The sequence below is a fragment of the Panthera uncia genome, chromosome B1 (genome assembly GCF_023721935.1).
Source record: "Panthera uncia isolate 11264 chromosome B1, Puncia_PCG_1.0, whole genome shotgun sequence".
Taxonomy (NCBI): domain Eukaryota; kingdom Metazoa; phylum Chordata; class Mammalia; order Carnivora; family Felidae; genus Panthera; species Panthera uncia.
Window position 1 is genome coordinate 161577895 of NC_064811.1, and position 20157 is coordinate 161598051.

The 20157-nt window shown below is 36.0% G+C and overlaps 1 protein-coding gene across 5 annotated transcripts in view; it reads right to left on the reverse strand.

Annotated features, from left to right (window-relative positions):
* Positions 1-3691: 3691 nt before the first annotated feature.
* The window catches only part of RNF170 (ring finger protein 170), a 43415-nt gene continuing 26949 nt past the window's right edge, over positions 3692-20157 (reverse strand). For all 5 annotated transcript variants that reach the window (XM_049632488.1, XM_049632489.1, XM_049632490.1 and 2 more), the window contains 4 exons: positions 19813-19921; positions 15547-15620; positions 10646-10756; positions 3692-6586 (listed from right to left, as the gene is read on the reverse strand). In XM_049632488.1, coding sequence (XP_049488445.1) covers positions 6317-6586; positions 10646-10756; positions 15547-15620; positions 19813-19921 — 564 coding nt within the window. In that variant the 3' untranslated portion in view covers positions 3692-6316. The remainder of the gene's footprint in view (positions 6587-10645; positions 10757-15546; positions 15621-19812; positions 19922-20157) is intronic.

The following is a 20157-nucleotide window of genomic DNA, read 5'->3' on the forward strand; positions in this document are numbered from 1 at the left end:
GATTGTCTTTATTCTATAATATAGCTTCCTATTAGTAGCCTTTAGAGCCCACTGGCCTGATTCTGGGAAACTCTTAAGTCTTAGAGCCATAAAAACTTGAGTGCCCTTTCCTATTCTGACCCACTCCCAGGTTTTTGGGTTGCTGTTTAGCAAAATAGAAGAGCCTGGAGTACATCAGTACATTTAGTATTTCAAAGAGTGGTGAAGGAAAGTGTTGGTGCAAACATAAAGACACAGACTCAGAAAAGAACATTTCAACATCACAAGAGAGGACAAAAACATATGGATCGTTTCAATAAATGTACAAAAACCATCTGGCAAAGTACAACATCCATTCATGATAAAAACCCTCAACATAATAAAGGATATATATGAAAAACCCACAGCAACATACTTAATGGTGAAAAACTGAGAGCTTTCCCCCTAAGGTCTGGAACATGACAACGATGTCCACTCCTACCACTTTTATTCAAAATAGTGCTGAAGTCCTAGCCATAGCAATCAGAGAATAAAAACAAATAAAAGGCATCTGAATTGAAAAGAAAGAAGTAAAACTGTCACGTTTTGTAGATGACATGATATTACATATAGAAAACCCTAAAGACTCCAATATACTACTAGAACTGATGAATGAATATAATAAAGTTGTAGGATACAAAATCAATATACAGAAATCTGTAGCATTTTTATGTACTAATAATGAGGTAGCGGAAAGAAATTAAGAAAACAATTCCATTTATAATGGCATCACAAAGAATGAAATACCTAGGGATAAATTTAACCAAGGAGGTGAAAGATCTATACTCTGAAAACTATAAAACATGGATGAAACAAACTGAAGATAACAAGTAAATGAAAAGGTACACCATTCATGGATTGGAAGAATTAACATTGTTACAATGTCTGTACTACCCAAAGCAATCTACAGACTCCATGCAATCCCTGTGAAAATACCAACATCAGTTTTCACAGAACTAGAACAAATAATACTAAAATTTGTATGGAACCACAAAAGGCCCAGAATAGCCAAACCATGCTTGAGAAAGAAGAACAAGGCAGGAGGTATCACAATCCCAGACTTTAAGATATACTACAAAGCTGTAATACTCAAACAGTATGATACTGGCATAAAAATAGACACATAGATTAGTGGAATAGACAGCCCAGAAATAAACACACGATTATATGGTCAATATTCAACAAAGGAGGCAAGAATATGCAATGGGGAAAAGAGAGTCTTTTTTTTTTTTAGTATTTATTTTGAGAGAGAGAGAGCGTGGGGGAGGGGCACAGGGGGAGAGAAAGAGAGACCACCAAGTAGGCCCTGTGTTAGTGCAGAGCGCAATGTGGGCTTAATCTCAGGAACTGTGAGATCATAACCTGAGCCAAAATGAAGAGTCAGATGCTTAACTGATTGAGCCACTCAGGTGCCCCAAGACAGTCTCTTCAACAAATGGTGTTAGGAAAACTGGACAGCTATATGCGACAGAATGCAACTGGACTACTTTATGTCAATATATACAAAAACAAATTCAAAATGGATTAAAGACCTAAACACGAGACCTGAAACCATAAAAATCCTTGAAGAGAGTGTAGGCAGTATTCTCTCTGACATGAGCTATAGCAACATTTTTCTAGATATGTTCCCTGAAGCAAGTAAAATAAAAGCAAAAAAAAAAAAAAAAATTGTTGGGACTGTATCAAAATAAAAAGGTTTTTCTCTAAAATAATAAAATAATGCCCCTCTCCCCTGCTTACGCTCTCTAAAAATAATAATAAAAAGCTGCTTCTATACTGCAAAGGAAACCAACAAGAAAAAAACCTACTGAATGGGAGAAGATATTTGCAAATCATCTATCCGATAAGGAGTTAGTACCCAAAATATATAAAGAATTTATACAACTCAACACCACAAAAGCAAATAATACAATTACAAAATGGGCAGAAGGCATGAACAGACATTTCTCCAAAGAAGACATACAGATCGCCAATAGACATGTGAAAAAATGTTCAACATCACTAAACATCAGGAAAATGCAAATCAAAACTGCAATGAGACATTACCTTACACCTGTCAGAATGGCTAAAATCAAAAGCCTGAGAAACAAGTGTTGATGAGAAGGTGGAGAAAAATGAACCCTCTTGCACTGTTGGTGGGAATGCAAACTGGTGCAGCCGCTATGAAAAACAGTATGGAGGTTCCTCAGAAAATTAATAGAATTACCATGTGATCCAGCAATTCCACTACTGGGTCTTTACCCAAAGAAAATGAAAATACTAATTCAAAAAGATATAGGCACCCCTATGTTTAATGCAGCATTATTTACAATGGCTAAGATATGAAAATAACCCAAATGTCCACTGATAGGTAAAGAAGTTGCAGTGTGTGTGTGCGTGCATACATATATATATGTATACACACATATATGTATACATGCACACACACACTGCAACTTCTTCAGTGTGTGTGTGCATATATAGTGTATATATATATATGTACATATATATATATGTGTATATGCGCGCGCGCACACACACACACACACACACACAAAATGGAATATTACCCAGCCATAAAAAAGAATGAAATCTTTCCATTTGCAACAATATGGATAGATCTAGAGGGTATAATGGTACGTGAAGTTAAGTCAGAGAAAGACAAATACCATATGATTTCACTCCTATGGAAGTTAAGAAACATCTAAGAAAGATATAGGCATCCCTATTTAACCAGAACTCTTAAATATTACATATCTATATAAAATATAGAGAACTGGTGGGGAGATGGGTGGGGGGATGGGTAGAATAGGTGAAGGGGATTAAGAGTACAGTTATAATGTTGAGCCCTGAGTAATGTATAGAATTGTTGAATCACTGTATTGTATACCTGAAACTAATATAATATTAACTGTATGTTAATTATACTGGAATTAAAGTTAAAAAAATAAGTTAAAAAAAAGAACCTTTCAGTTATCAAATATATACTCAAAAGAAACAGGAGTGGGGAATTAGGGTACAGGCCTAATTTCTAATTCACCTGTATTGTCCAGAATAGATTGTCCAGATTAAAGAATTTTCCTCAAGAACAAAACATTTCTGCTTTTTCAATTTAACAATATCTAAGCATAATTAATTAGAAATGTGATGAGGTACACTTGGGTGGCTCAGTCTTAACTCTTGATTTTGGCTCAGGCCATCATCTCTTAGATGGTGAGATCCAGTCCTGCATCAGGCTCTATGCTGACAGTGCAGAGCCTGTTTAAGACTAGCTGCCACCCCCCCACCCAACACCTCCCCTCCCTGCTCTCTGTCCCTCCCTCGCTTGTGCATGTGCACTCTTTCTCAGAATAAACATTTAATTTTTTTTAACGCTTATTCATTTTTGAGAGACAGAGACAGGGCATGAGCTGGTGAGGGGCAGAGAGAAAGAGAGAGGAAGACACAGAATTGGAAGCAGGCTCCAGGCTCTGAGCTGTCTGCACACAGCCCAATATAGGGCTCAAACTCATGGACTGTGAGATCATGACCTGAGCTCAACCAACTGAGCCACGCAGGCACCCCAACAAATAAACATTAAAAAAAAATAGAAGAAATGTGATGAGACATCAGATGTCCATTAGTGGCAAAGGAATGCTATTTCAGCAGTTCTGAATTTTAAAGCAAATATTAAAAGAAAGGAATATAACACAAGTTTTTAATTTTAGATATGATGCTTTTATTCAAAAGAATATCCGCTTGACAACTTAAATCACAAAGTTTGGACCAAACCACGAGTCCGCTGAAATAGTCCTGTGAGGTATGTATCTGCACAGCCACAGGGACTGACAAAGTCTTTTCGTCTCTTGTTGCTCTCAAATGCTGAGAACTGTGGTAGCTGAAACCACTGTTCTAGTGGACAGTTATAACAATTATTTCTTCATCTTGTTCCCTACAGAGCTGCCCAAAGTTATCTTCTGCTCCTGGGGTTGGACAGTGTTTTTGTGAAAGTTACAATATTGCTATTTACAAAAATCCAAATAGTTCTTTTGATTTATATGATCTAACTCTGAATCATAGAAGTATTACTATGATGTTTAAAACACTGATTGACTACTTACTTTAAATACTCTCTCAGATCCATTACATGTTTATTACCAGTGATCAGTAAAGAGGACATAATAAGCAGGTCTAAAATTCTGAGATGTCTACATGTTCCCTTTTTAGTTTAATAAGACTTCACTTTATATAGTGTTTTTGTATGTTACAAAGTTGGTACAATACACCTCTACCAGGAAAGTCTTAGAAGGAATTCCAAATATTACAATAAAATTGTAACTAGAAACATGACACGCGAAGCAGAATACATGCACAGAAAATTAAATCCTTTCCAAAAAATGACACTGCTGTAGCCCTACACCAAATCTGTAATTGGTGAAAAATCCATTTCTAGTCTGCTAAATGGTAGTACAGCAACCTCTTAACTCATTAGCTTTTCAACTTGTGACTGCCACTGAAATGTTTTCTATGAAGCATGCCACTGTCTGTATTAGACATTTGATTTGGAAGTGTAGAATTAGGATTCATGAAGTCTTGGTATATAACCTTTCTAGACCTTTCCTTTAAGATCACCTAAGTTATGGTACTCCAATGTGTTCTGAAAGACTTCCCAAGGATCCCACTTTCTCTCCTGCTTCCCCTCTCCATAACCTTCAGATCTACTTGAACCCATACTAGGGAGTCTACTAAGAGTATAATACCTGTTCAGTCACTTATTTGTGTGTGGCTTCAGGCAAAAAAACTTTGACCTGTAACATATGGGTTTCATCTGTGAAAAGGAAGGCCTTCACATAACTATCCTAACGATAAAATTAAAAGTATGGAAGAAATGCTTTAATTATAATGTGCTATATTTAAGCACTTTTTCTCTATGACAAGCAGCTTTGTCCTAGGCCCAAATTAGAAAACACTGTTACTGATACTTCATTCAGCATCTCATTAATTGATGACTAATTAGTCTGATGAACTTGAGAGAATGTGATAGATTTGGTTTTTCTCTCCCTATCACTACATAATGAGGCTCACTAATACATGAACGGACAGTATGACTATCAGTGACTGCAGGTAACAGATCCAACACTAACCCTTAGCATCAAGGACTAGTTCACAAATGAGCAGTTCACAAATGAGCAGTGCCACCTGAGGGAGTTACGATTTCATAACACTTGTGGTTTTGAATATTCTAAACCAGAAAACTGCAGATGAGAGCACTGGGGACTTAAGCTGTAGCTATCAAAAAAGCAAGATAACTTTCTTATTGAATTGCCTCAGACATTTGCGCATTCAGTTACACCTGAGGAATCTGGGCTCTATGCTGCCATCTAGGGACAGTATTACAAAAGTTTTCTGACCAGAGAAAAGCAAATTTGGCCGTTTTGTTGGTATAGCTCACCAGTAATTTCTCTTGTCAAATTTAAATAGTGTTCCTTTACCCTCCTAATGTCTTTAATGCTCATTGCCATGAAAATCTACTTTCCTTAGAAATGCATCAAACTACTATGTGTCTGCAGTATTATAGAGGTTCCTGAAAAAAATTTCCCTTTACAGTTACTTGTATATACTATTCTTATAAAAGGACCAAACTCTTGTTTAAATGTCATAAGTGAGAAAATCAAGAGTGCTGACTGGAGATAAACGTCTTATATCTTATTAATTCTTCTATTGATTAAGAAGTGTCTTATAAGCTAGTATATGAAATCAAATTATAAACTTCAAGTTTATTCTTTCACTTTTAGCTGTTAGCAAACAATTATATCAGAATGGAAATGCACAGCTGCTCCAAGTACATAAAACTTAGCTAGTACTGAAAGAAACACTGACTTTCCCCCAATATTGTACAATATTTTATTGTAACAAAAATATTTAGACGTATCTCATACCAATATATTACCATATAGGTACTCACTGAGAAGGATAAATTGGATAAACTGTAAAACAATATCTTACTATATACATCCAATTAATCTGAGTAATTTTTGGAAAAAAAAGATATAAAAATCATCCCTTTTTATATAATTCCATATTTTTTCCAGACACTTCATAGACAACACAGAATCAGGATATAATTGTAAATTATTATTATAATTCTAACCTTAATATTACAACCTGTACATGTAAAAATTCCAGTCATATATTGCTAGACATTTGCCAAATGAAATCAAATGTTTGTCATACAGTGGTTTTACGCTCGTATAATAATATTCAAATGCCATATGCTGCCATGGGTCCTTCTGTTTGATTTCACGTATTAGCTGAAATATTTTAGTAAACTCACATTTTTTCACCTGTTTAGTCTCTGTGTTATCACCTCTCGATACATAATAGAGATGTAGATGAGCAACAAAAAGATGACAAAGAAATCATCTAGAAAGCCTAGAATTCCAAACAAGGCTTCAGGTACAAAATCTAGAGGTGATATAAGATAGAAAAAAGCTCCCATTAAACAAAGTATTATCCTGATGCGGAACATCCAGAAAAGGCCCCCGACTGAAAACATTTCCCTGAATGCATGCCTCAGTAAAGTAGGTAGATCCATAATTCTTTCCATAATCTGGCAGAGGAAAGAACAAATATGATTTGTCATCTAATATGTCAGACTTCAAAATAATATAATTTTCTTACTATGTGCAAACTCCGTTAACATGAGTTAGGAGTTTCATATATTTTCTAGTTACACATTTTACTTCAAACAGATCTTTCATTACTAGGTTCTTATAAAATAGATCTTATTGCAGATAACTGAAAGGCAACTAAAATGTCCACAAACTTGAAAATAGAGGATACAGTGAGGCAAAACTCAAGTCCTCTATTATTTGAATTAATAAAATAAACGAAATGAAGAACTTATCAAGTCTCAGCTCTGAAGTCAGACAGGTCTGGGTTTAAACTCCAAGTCAATCACCTTGGGGGAAGTTGTTTAACCTACTAGAGATCCAGCAACAACTAATGGAGTATGATATGCCACAAGGACTAGTAAGAACTAAAAGAGATATTGTATACAAAAGATCTTTATAAATTGCTAGACAATATATAAGTAGTATACGTTAAAGACACGGTAACTTGGAGGACAGTCTAAGAACAACAATGAAAGGGACTCCATCTTAGGATGTTTATTCGGCTTAACTTGAGTTTAAGTGAATTACTAACTGCCACAGTGATTTTTGGAAAGCCAGACCCTACCTTTCTGAAAATGATTAAGTTTCTGAATATGTACAGAAACATCAATTACTGGAATTTTACATAAGTGAGCATAATTTTCACAGCTGAAATTTTACAAATTATATAAATTTTTGAAAATTGAAGGATTCAGAGAAATTAGAACCCTCATACACTACTGGTGGGAATGAATGGCCTCCTTGGAAACAATCTGGCAGTTCCTCTAAATGTTAAACATAGAGTTATAATATCAAGCAATTCCATAATGAAGTACATACCCAGGAGAAATGAAAACATATGTCCACAGAAAAACTGGTACACAAATGTTAATGGAAACATTATCCATAATAGCCAAAAAACAGAAACAATTCAAATGTCCATCAACTGAATGGATAAACAAAATGTGATATATTTGGCCACAAAAAGCAATGAAGTTCTGATAGATGTATTACAACATGGATGAACCTTGAAAACACTAAGCTAAGTGAAACAAGCCAAAGACAAAAGGCCAAATACTATATGATCCCATTTCAATGAAATGATGAAATATTCAAAGTAGCCAAATCTATAGAGACAGAAAGTAAATTAGTGGCTGCCAAGGACTGGGGGTAGGGAACAGGAAAGGGGACAATGGGAAAGGATGGCTAAAGCTTTTGGAATGATGAAAATATTCTAAAATTAATTATGGTGATAATCCAATTATATTTACTCTGAATACATGAAAGACCATTGAACTGTATACAGGTTGCACTTTATGACATGTAAAATACATCTAAATAAAGCTGTTAAAATAAGTACTAGTATCTATTTGTATTGCTTCAAGCGAGTTAGTTTATCCTCTGACTGCAAACTTCTCATTTGTTTTGTGTAGTTTGTTTGCTGACTACATGATCTAGAAGGTCCTGTGTGGTAATGAACTACCATGACTTCTCAATATAACTTCTTTCTTTATCTCATTTCTCAGGGGCTAGGAGATGCAGAGAAACTGACCAAAGGAAGAAAGTCACTTCCTGTGGTCATTCCACTGTAACAGTTCAGCTATTTTTAATAATCTGTATAATTACTATATATCCAAGTCTAGGTATGTATCTTGTGTGTTTAACAAGTACCAAATGAGAGGGAGGGGGAGATAAAAATGGGAAGAACTATTTTCTAAGGAAACAGTTTTATAAACTCCACCAGATTATCTTATAAATCCTTTTTGGAAAACTGGTCACAAAAAACAAAATGGTCTTTTTAGAATCATTCCAAATGTTAATTTCCTATTCTTTGTGGGAGAAACTAATATTGAAAGCAAGACAGGTGCACAACTTTCACAAAGTCTATAGTCAGTTACTTTAAATATTCTAGTGACCAGACAGGATATCTTTTGAATATTTTTCTGTCCTTTATCAGAGCTATTTGTTCACTTCTCAGATGGTGTCATTTATATAAAATCTATAATAAATAGATAAGAAGTATGAAATGGGTTATTAAGAAATGTTTATATATTAATCACAATCTTACTTCAACTTTGGAGGTGACAGAATATCAAACTAAGAGCTAAATGTTTCTATTACACTATAATTTCATAACCTACAAAGATTTCTTATTTATTAAATATCTGGTATGTACCAAAAAAATAATAATTGAGCAATGGTATGCTTCACACTTACAAATATTAATATATATCTTAAAATGATTTATTTTTAAGGTCAGTGGTAGTTCTTGAATTTGGAACATGTGAATTTTCAAAGAATCATCCTATAGATGTTACTGCAGAATATGTAAAAAAAAATTGCTGGATGAAAAATAGCAGAAGAGGCTCCCAGATAACTGTGGATTAAATTTTCTTTTTGTTTAAACATCTAGAATATTTACCCTTTATCCACATGGGTATGCCTTTAAAGGTATATGACATCACAGTATAAGGAACATGTGCAAGGGTGCACAAGAGCATACAAGTGTTTAATACTGAAGCATTTTAACAGCTTATATTCTTGATGGAAAGTAGTAGTATCAATTCTTAAGGATAGCTTATTAATCTATTCAACAAATATTAAGGGCCTACTGTATCCCAGGGCACTGAAATTGGCAATGAGAATATAACAGTGAATATATAAACATGGTCGTTGCCCTTATGAAGCTTTTAGTTTACTGAGAAAAGGATACTGAACAAGATTTGAGTACTGTTTGTAATAAATGCTACAAAGGGAAATGTATAGAGGACAATAATAGAGAATACCTTAGCTGATCAGGGCAACCCTCTTTGAAGAAGGTCTATTTAAGAGCGACCTAAAGGATAAGAAGAGCAGAGGGACAAGCACCCCAAACCAAGGGGTCACATGTGAAAGCATTAGATGGAAAGACTTGGAGTGTATTTTGAGAGCTGAAAAGTGACTGGTGGAGGTGAAGCATTTTGGGTGAGGGGAAGGGAGGGACCAGGTCATACAGGGCTGTGTAAGCACAGTAAGGAGTTGGAACATTATTTCACAACATTGGAAGTTTTAAAATATAAGAATATCATGGTCTTACTTATGTTTTCAAAATATCACTTGGGCTGCTGTGCAGAGAAAAAAGTCACAGTGAAGAGGCCACTTGCAGTTATTCTAAGCAAGAGATGATGGTGGCTTGGGCTAGTATGATGGCTATAGACACAGGACATTTTTATGAAATTAAAATGACAGGATCTCCCAAAAAGAGAGAAAAAAATGATACAACTTATTTATAGATCAGATGAAGGGAATGAGGGAAAGGAAATCAAAACAATTAAGACTGAAAAAAGAGCAAACTGAATTGAGCAGACAAGCAATTCAATACTGTACATGTCACGTTTGAGGTGCCTATGGAACATCCAAGTGGATATGGAAATGTATAGCCTAGAGCTCAGAGGAGAGGTCTAGGCCCTCCATATAAATCTGTACTTAGAATATTCTGATTTTTGAAGTACATAGTCATGCACATATTTCTAAAATTGTTAGATTTTGAAAAAACTGGAATGAGTTAGTAAAATGTGACAGTATATAATCTATCAAACGCCTTTTTTGGGAGGAGGAGGTAAACTGTAAAATGAACGTGTTCTTTAAAAATCAAATGTTTTTGAGTAGCTAAAATGATATACCAAAAAAACTGCCTAACACCGAGGGTTACTTAGGAAAACATTTCAAACAGGAAACCAGGGTAAGTAAAAAAGAGGAAAACACAACTGTAAAACTTTCCAGCAGATCTCAAGTTATAAGCCTCTTTTATAAAGACTTTTATAATCCTTTTTTTTTTTTTTTAGACAGAAAACTGTAGTCCTTCGGAAAGCTGTAACTCAGTGATTGACAACAATGATGAAGTTTGTTAAAACTTTACCTAAACACATAAACAATGAGACTCTTTTACAGTCAAAGAATACTTGTTGGTAAATCTCACCTCATCAAAGAGAAGTATCATTATACTGTAACTTTGCACCTGCTATAACATTACTTACAGATCTGGGCTGCCCTGAGAATCTCCGGTTATAATCATTAATATCTTGACGCAATGATACAACATCCTGAGACTGTTCATTTTCACCAAATACTGTTAGCAGTAAAGTTACCTGTATATTACAAAAAACAAACAAAAAAACACTGTTAAACCTTTCTGCAGCATTAATTTTTTCATTTTGTGTTATTATTCAACAGAATGAGAAAAGCTTCTAAATTTATATTTCACTCATTTCCTTTAATACAGGCAACATGGGGGGCGCCTGGGTGGCGCAGTCGGTTAAGCGTCCGACTTCAGCCAGGTCACGATCTCGCGGTCTGTGAGTTCGAGCCCCGCGTCAGGCTCTGGGCTGATGGCTCGGAGCCTGGAGCCTGTTTCAGATTCTGTGTCTCCCTCTCTCTCTGCCCGTCCCCCGTTCATGCTCTGTCTCTCTCTGTCCCAAAAATAAATAAAAAACGTTGAAAAAAAAAAATTAAAAAAAAAAAAATACAGGCAACATGGGGAAGAAAGTAAGTTATCATTGCCTTACAATAAAATCCAATGCAAAATGTAATCTGAATTCCTATAAAATCAAATGTGTACCTTAACCAAACACTGGTTCTAATATGTTCCAGTTCACACCAGGGATAAAGCCAGTAGTTCTCTGTTTGAACTAACAAATATTTGAAGATACAAGAACTGAAAAAAATACTCAGGGGCAAAGTGACATAAAAATATATATCACTCTGAGAGAGAAAAATTAGGGAAGTTGTTTTTTTGTTTTTTTTGTTTTTTTTTTTTTTTTTGAGGAGGGGGGGTTTGCATGCAGGGGAGGGGCAGAGAGGGGCAGAGAGAGACAGAGAGAGAGAGAATCCCAAGCAGGTTCCATGCTGTCAGTACAGAGCCCAACATGGGGCTCGATCCTATGAATGGTGAGATCATGACCTGAGCTGAAATCAAGAGCAGGACACTCAACCAACTGAGCCACCCAGGTACCCCTGGAATTTCTTTTTTTGATCAAAATTATTCTTCAACCTCACTGGTATTTGAAATATCTTTGAATGCTACCAAACAGAATACAGAGATTAAGTTATTGCAGGGACCCACTCTCAAGCACCCATCCCTACTATAATCAAAAAGGGTAGGGGCACCTGGGTGGCTCAGTTGGTTGAGTGTCCAACTTCAGCTCCGGTCATGATCTCATGGCCTGTGAGTTTGAGCCCCGCATCAGGCTCTGTGCTGACAGCTCAGAGCATTGGAGCCCACTTCAGATTCTGTGTCTCCCTCTCTCTGCCCCTCCCCAGCTCATGCTCTGTCTCTCTCTCTCTCTGTCAAAAATAAATAAACATTAAAAAAAAAATTTTTTTTTTAAAAAGGTAATTTGTGACACTGTAATATAACACAATATTTTTAGCCTGGTTTCCTCCATGGTAAAGGTGAGTATACACAAATATCACAGGAACATAACTGGGGTAATCTGAAGATGACAGTACCCTGAAAAATCAGTATATTTAAAAATACAACAATGTCTATAGAAATGCTAAATGTATGATGAGATACAAATGGGAAGGAGCAGTAACAGATTTAGGTTTAAATCATCTAGGTGTTTTTATCCTTCATCAGTTCAGCTTTCCAAACAGATGCTTTCCAAACTCAGATGCTTTCCAAACAAAGGACTGACAAAGAACTGTAGGTGGTAGGAAAGCAGGTACAGCCTGTTTTCACAAATATGTTAATAAAAATGCATCTTTCAGTAAATAATAATTGAGTACCTATTGTGGGCCAGGCACTGTATTAAGGGCTACATGTACCCCCAAAATGAAGACATAGCCCTGCCCCTTGCTAACCACAACACCCAAGATAGAAGGGGAGGCAGACCTGTTCAACAGCCTGTTACAAGGCACTATGGTGGAGGTTACAATGATGCTTCAGAGGAAGGACTTCTGCTTGGGGTGCTCAGAATACTGGAAACATAAGCTGGCCCTTGAAGTGCAGGTAGGACTAATGGTATGTTAGCGTATACATTCAGGAAGAGAAGTGGTGAGTATGTTACAGTCGGAAGCAGCAGCCTATGCACTATTTCCAGCAAAACAGGATGGGGAGCAGGTATCTGCCACCTGTCTTGCTTCTAGGATGAATTATTCTACAGTTAGGGAACCAAAAGCTATTATATAAAAACAATTTTATCTCCACCTTTTTAGCCTCTAGCAATTTATGGGTGATCCAAAGGATATCACCTGCTAATACATATACACCCTATGAAAAGCCATGGATAGAGCCAAGAAGGGGACAGGTGGTGGAACTAGCTCTTTAATGCTAGACCTATGGCCTGGTCTCAGTGTTGCTGGCAGATAGCTAAAGATTATGAGAGGTGGTACCGGCAAATAAACTTCAGTGTTGACTGCTTTGTGTCACATATTAAATCAGCCACAGAGGCAGTGCCCAAAAAAAAAAACAAAAACAAAAACAAAAAAGATTTTCCTCCTGCCATGTGCTACAAAGTCAAATGTGAAAGACGCAGAATTTGGGAATGTACAAGCAAGGAGGAAAAAAGATAAAGCCCTGAACCTCTCTCTCTACACCAAAAAGGGAGGCAGTAATAGGGGTAAGTGGATGGCCAGAACAAAGGTTGTACGTATCTGTGCATGTGCATTCATATAACAATAAGTCCAAAAATCAGACAAAATTAAACAATAATCTTAGAGATGCATGCTAAGGTAATAAACCTATAAAGAAAATCAAGGAAATGCTTATCATAAAAGTCAATAGTAGTTGCCTCTAGGAGATGTAAGAGAGTAGAGATTTGGAAGGGGTCCCGAAGAAATTTCTGGGGGCTGTTGGCCAGTTTCTACTTCATCTGAGTGGTGATTATTGAAGTGTTGCTTTGTGGTAATTCAATAAGCAGTACTTCTTTGTTTTGTGTATGTCTGTTATATTCTACCAAGAATTTTTAAAAAATTGTCACCTCTTCTATCATTTTGTTTATTTTCTGATCTCTGTGGGTTTATGCCTTTACAAAATGTCTTGTTCTTTTAGTGGGGTGGCAAGCAATAGTAAATATATGTGTTCAATTTGACATCTTAACTTGGAAGCTCTCTATCCTTTTTAGGACTTCATTTTGCACTTTGGAAGACTTCCTAAGGAGCTGCTGTCTTTTTCATGTTCATAACTCATTACTAGAAAGGTATTTTTATTTTAATTTTCTTAATGTTTATTTATTTTGAGAAAGAGAGAAAGACAGAGTGTGAGCAGGGGAGGGGCAGAGAGACAGGGAGACACAGAAACCAAAGCAGGCTTCAGGCTCTGAGCTGTTAGCACAGAGCCCTATGCGGGGCTTGAACCCACAAACTGTGAGATCAGGACCTGAGCTGAAGTCAGACACTTAACTGAGCCACCCAGGTGCCCCAATATTATTTTAAATGAGAAACAAGTATATAGGAAATTATGAAAAAATAGTATACAACTGTTAGAATGTTCTGTTTTACTATATTTGCTAATTAAAAAACTAAGACTTAATTTCCTCGGGTTTTTCAGTATTTTGTTTTTCCAGTTTGTCAAAGAAATTGAGAAAATGTGGCACATATCATCTGTGCTAACATTTCAGTCTTCAATATATGTTTATAAAAACTGTCTCCCTCCTGAAGTAGCTTCTGTACTAACTATAACGGTCTGATCTGTTCTGGATAATGTAATGTGGTTATGTCTCCAAAAGAGACATTTTATGAGACTGATGCGCTGCCCGCTGTGCTAAGAAGGCACCTTAAAACAGACATTTTAAAAAATTATTATCCATCATAGAAAGCTACCTACACCCTCACTGGAGAAGGGCAGATTAAAAATAAATAAAAAAGGAAAAATATTTTTTTCAAAAGAAGTATACGTAGGGGAAATATCTGTTTAAGCTTGATTAGCTAGTTCAGTTATTCCTTTGCTAGTATTATAATAAAGACTTATTAGAATTTTAGGGAGGATTCATTTAGCAGCTGTTTTTTATTACAACTAAAGGATTTCAAAGGGAATTTCTTTTTTTTAGTGTCTGTAAGACATTAAAAAAAAATAATGGAGGGATGTCTGGGTGGCTCAGTCAGTTGAGTGTCCGACTTGGTTTTGGCTTAGCTTATGATCCCAGGGTTGTGGAATTGAGCCCTGCATCAGGCTCTGCACTGAGTGTGGAGCATACTTGAGATTCTCTCTCTCCCTCTGTGCTTCTCCTCCACTCGTGCTCTCTCTCTCTCTAAAATAAAAAAATAAAAATAAAAATAAATAAGGGGGTAACATTATAGAAGTTTGGAAAAATAGAACTACCCTATGATCCAGCATCTGCACTGCTAGGTATTTACCCAAAGGATACAAAAATACTCTAATAGCCAAATTATGGAAATAGCCCAAATGTCCATCGACTGATGAATGGATAAAGAAGATGTGGTATGTATGTACAGTGGAGTATTACTAAGCCATAATAAAAAATGAAATCTTGGCCATTTACAATGATGTGGATGGGGCTAGAAAGTATTATCTATGTGAAATAAGTCAGTCAGAGAAAGACAAATATATGATTTCACTCATATGTGGAATTTAAGAAACAAACAAATGAGCAAAGGGGAAGAAAAAAGAGAGAGAGGCAAACCAAGAAACAGACCCTTAACTATAGAGAACAAACTGATGGTTGGGGGGGGGGGGGAAGGGATGGGTTAAATACATGATGGGATTAAGGAGTGCACTTAATCCCGGATGAGCCCAGGGTGATATATCCAAGTGTTGAATCACTATATCGTACACCTGAAACTAATATTACACTATATGTTAATTAACTGGAATTTAAATAAAAACTTTAATAAAAATAATTGAAAATTTAGATACAGAAATTATAAAAATTTACAAAATAAACTAGCATAAATGATGCTTTCTGGATACAAACATTACCGTTTGTCTACAGATTGGACAACTGATTGCCCCAAGCCATGAACCGTATCGCCAGTATGCAATAATGCAGGTACCTAATGAGAAAAAAAAAACATTAATACTGATGTTTTAAATTTTAAAGCCCATGAGTCCTCAGAAAGTTTCAAATCTGAAATATTTTTATAGCATCATCTTATTTTAAAATATTTTTATTTCATTTCATTTCAGGCAAATTCAAATCTGGTAATAATTCCCAGTCATTAAAAAATATTTTTATTTGAACTACCAATTAAGATAAAATTATACAATCCAAAGCAAGAATACATTAACTGCTTCAATACTGTGAGGCTTAATAGAAAATACTGCATTTCCTATGTAAAATAAATGAACATCACTGCAAATATGATCACCAACAAATCACAGCATAAATTTTCTGTCCCAAATGGTATGTATGTTACAAAAACATAGCTTCTATTTTTTTAAAAATTTAGAATGCCAAATTACAGTAGTATCAATAATAATAATAAAGTACTATGAATAAGGAACCAAAGGATACAAAAATTACATGCTATCTGACCTAATAAAGTTTATAATCTAGTTCAATAATTCAATCAACTTTTGTACTGGATAGATCTGATTTTTCTGCCTGAAGCTGTTCATGAGCAGCAAAACAACTAAACACAGCTTAAAGGAAGAGTTTATAGACCTCAAAATTAGCAGGTAAGCTAAGTGTATAAGCATTAAAGTTCAGACCAGTAACAAATGAAAAAGGAATATTTATTTTATTTTATTTTGTTTATTTATTTATGAAGAAGAAAGAGGAGGAGGAATACTTTAAAATCCTATCTGATGTTTAAGGGCCCAATTCATTTCTTCTCTGCAGGACGCCTGTTTCTCAGACCATTCAGGTCCCATTGTGAATCTGAACTAAGTGCTTCCAGTCTCACTTCTACCTCCAAGATCTTTTCTGTATTCTTTTAAAAAAATTTTTTTAAGAAGAGTTTTTTTCTAATGTTTATTGATTTTTGAGAGAAAGAGAGAGAGAGAAAGAGAGAGTGCGAGCAAGGGGCAGAGAGAGGGAGGGAGACACAGAATCTGAAGCAGGCTCCAGGCTCTGAGCTGTCAAGACAGAGCCCAGTGCGGGGCTTGAACTCACGAACCATGAGATCGTGACCTGAGCCGAAGTCGGATGCTTAACAGACTGAGCCACACAGGCGCCCCTATCTGTCTTCTTATCCTTGTCTTAGCAACCTAGGTTAGCCCTTCTGCGTTCCTTATTCTGATTCTTCCAGATCAAATAAATGTCTAGAATTTGGAATAAGCAATGACAGTCAAATTGAGAAGTCCAAGGTGACATACTGAAATCAATCAGAAGGTAGTTAAATCTCAAACTATGTAATATTAACTTTAAGTACAAAAGGTATGTAGGAGAGAGAATTCTGGGATATATCAGAGAGTCATTTGTAGATGAGAAAGGATTTGAACTGAACTTTGTAGGATAGGTAAGATTTAGAAATAGAAAACAGGAGGGAGGATGCTCCAAGTTTTATGAATAGCAAAGAGCAAATACCAGAAGTAGAACTAAGTGGTATGTAAGGAGACTGGTGAGCATCCAACGGGCTAAGCAAAGGCTATCCAAATTGGACATTACAGGGGCGCCTGGGTGGCTCAGTCGGTTAAGCGTCCGACTTCGGCTCAGGTCACGATCTCGCGGTCCGTGAGTTCGAGCCCCGCGTCAGGCTCTGGGCTGATGGCTCGAAGCCTGGAGCCTGCTTCCGATTCTGTGTCTCCCTCTCTCTCTGCCCCTCCCCCATTCATGCTCTGTCTCTCTCTGTCCCAAAAATAAATAAACGTTTAAAAAAAAAAAAAAACAACAAATTGGACATTACAGTGACTGTGATGTAAAACTGGTTCAGTGATTTAAAGATGAATTTAAAAGCTAAAGAATTTTTATCTGGTATCTTTTCCTACTTTCAGAGTGCTGTGTTAGCTAATATTTATTAACTTGAGCAATCTAATTTCATATAGAAACTATATGAAAGCAAAACTTATAAATCTTGTCAGTATTAACATCTGTAATGATGCCTTAGTTTTATCTATGACCTTTTCACTCAAAAGTTCAATGTGTTTTGACATATGTTAACTTATTTAATCCCACATCTCTTTTCTACAAATTGGGGTACAGATGTCCTTGTTTTGCAAATTATGTAATGGCCACTGCCTGCACAGAAAAACTATGGTCCAGCAAATCAAACACTTCAGTTCACACACATCTGCTGTGATATGCTTAATGTTTTCCCTTTTCTTCAACCTTCCCCCTGTATAAAAAGAGAGATCCACCTAAATAAGATGGTGGGAGAGACAATGACATTAATCTGGGTCACAATCTCTCTCAATCTATTTATTTGTAAGATGGGAAAAACACCTCATAAGACTGCTGGAGAATTAAATAAAACAATGTGGGTTACAAATGCAAGTAAGATGAAGTCTGTTCTGTTATTATTCTTAACGCACTGTAAAGGAACAGAACTGTAGTTCCATATATAGGAACTAAGCTAAGGTGCTCTGGATATATACGGTATCAATATACTTGAACTACTATTCAAAGAAACACATTTCTGTTTGAGAAGCTGAGTAACAAGTTTTTTGAATCTTTGAACCTAGAGACAGTAAATAAGTGTCTAGCAAGTACAGCAGGATATCAGAAGCAATCTACCCAATTACGTCAGACCCAGAAACCAAGAACACAATACAGCCATCTTTGAATTGACTAGGTTATCCACTCAGTGAATTACCTAAGCCTGGGCTGGCAAATAGAGTTCATCTAGCCTGCCAAACCGCACTGATTCTTAACACCTGTCCAAAGTATTGGGTTAAAGGATGGCCATTTAGGCCATATCCAGACTCAGAAAGAATGTCCAATTGATGAGGAATATCTACCAGAGGTTCGAGAGGGGGAAAAGTATCTGCTTTCTCTGTGGTCATTTAATTCCCTGTAGCTGATCTTTCATAATTTTGCTGCTCATTAGCATTCCCAACAGACAAAGACACTGAAATAAGTGTTTTATAACTTGTTAGCTAATTTAGGCAAAACCTTTAGGGAAGACAATGAAATTAATGGATGATGCAATAATGGGACTGGTCAGGTATAGAAAAGGTATAGAAAACCCTGCATTGCATGATATGGATTTCAAAGTATTTATGCCATCCCTGAGAGCATAAATAATAGCACTATATACCTAATAATTCTATATAATCCCAAACAAAAGATACAATAGGGAGAAAGAAACTTAAAGGATCATTGTATGCTATATTTTAAATTAGTCTTAAAATGGAAAATGGGTACATTTTGGGAACAATTAGAACCCTATCTTGAATATAGCCATTGGAACAAGAAAGAAATGCTACAAATAAAACAACAGGTCTAGTGAATGGATAAATGGTAAGTAGAGAGTAGTTATGTAAGCCACTAATCACGTAATAGAATTGACCACAGGGTTTGAAGTAGACCTACATTTAAAATCTGGCTCTTTCTCTGGCTGGGTTACCCTTTATAAAATTTCTTAGCTCAGTTTCAGTTTCCTCATATCTGGAGTTTGACACAATGAAGTAACTTAAATGTCCAGCACATAGCAGGTATGTAGTAACTGACGCTCCTCAATCTCATAGGAGCATAATAAGCAATGACTATATGATACCTCGTTCTCTATGAAATCTTTCTGGAGGAAAGAAATGCCCAGAGGTAGAAAGCACCCCTTACTGATACTAAGTAAGTGTGAAATTGGTGTTCCCTTCTTGTCCTACTATATGCTCTGTGTTCTTATTCTCTCTTACAAACCCTCCTAAGGTCACACACACACACAACAGGCTAATAACTTTTGTGCTGACGCAGGATAAAAAGGAGGTAGGAGAGCTAAGGGAAGGTCTTGGGCAGGGTCCTTGAGAGAACCTTCCTGCCTTGGGAAGGACTACCAAAAAGTGATAAACAATGAAGGATTCAGTGAATCCCTCATGGTATTCATATACTTGAATTACCATTCAAAGAAACACATTTCTGTTTATTGAGAAGTTGAATAATTAGGTTTCTTTTAATCTTTGAGCTCACAGATACTAAATAAAAGTGGCTAACAGGATATCAGAAGCAACCTACCCCACTTGTGAAATATAAAATGTAAATTAGGAATAATTTAATAATAAACAAAAAGTAAATTAGGAATCTAGCCCATGTACATTTATGGGTCTTGGTCTAAATAGTCACTTTTACCAAATATAGTATTGTTTGCTTACCACAAAAAAGATGTCCACAGTTTGTTTCAACAGGGAAGGAGGCTTGATGTAAACAGATTGGACAATACATGTCAGTGTAGAACTGCTGTCGAGCAGCAGCAGGGGCATCCTGAGGAGAAAACAGGGATTCATAATTACACAATGCACACAGGGCTTTCAAAGTTATCTCTTAATTATACTTAAGAACACAGTCAATAGTGTATAATCCTCATCAAGTTTTAGATGTGCATTAGCTTAAAATCTTATAAGTTTGATAAAATTATGAAGCCAAATTGTTTTATTAAGCTCCACGGTCTCTACCTTCCTTCCTGAGCACATTTTAAAGACAAAAACCTACATTGACTC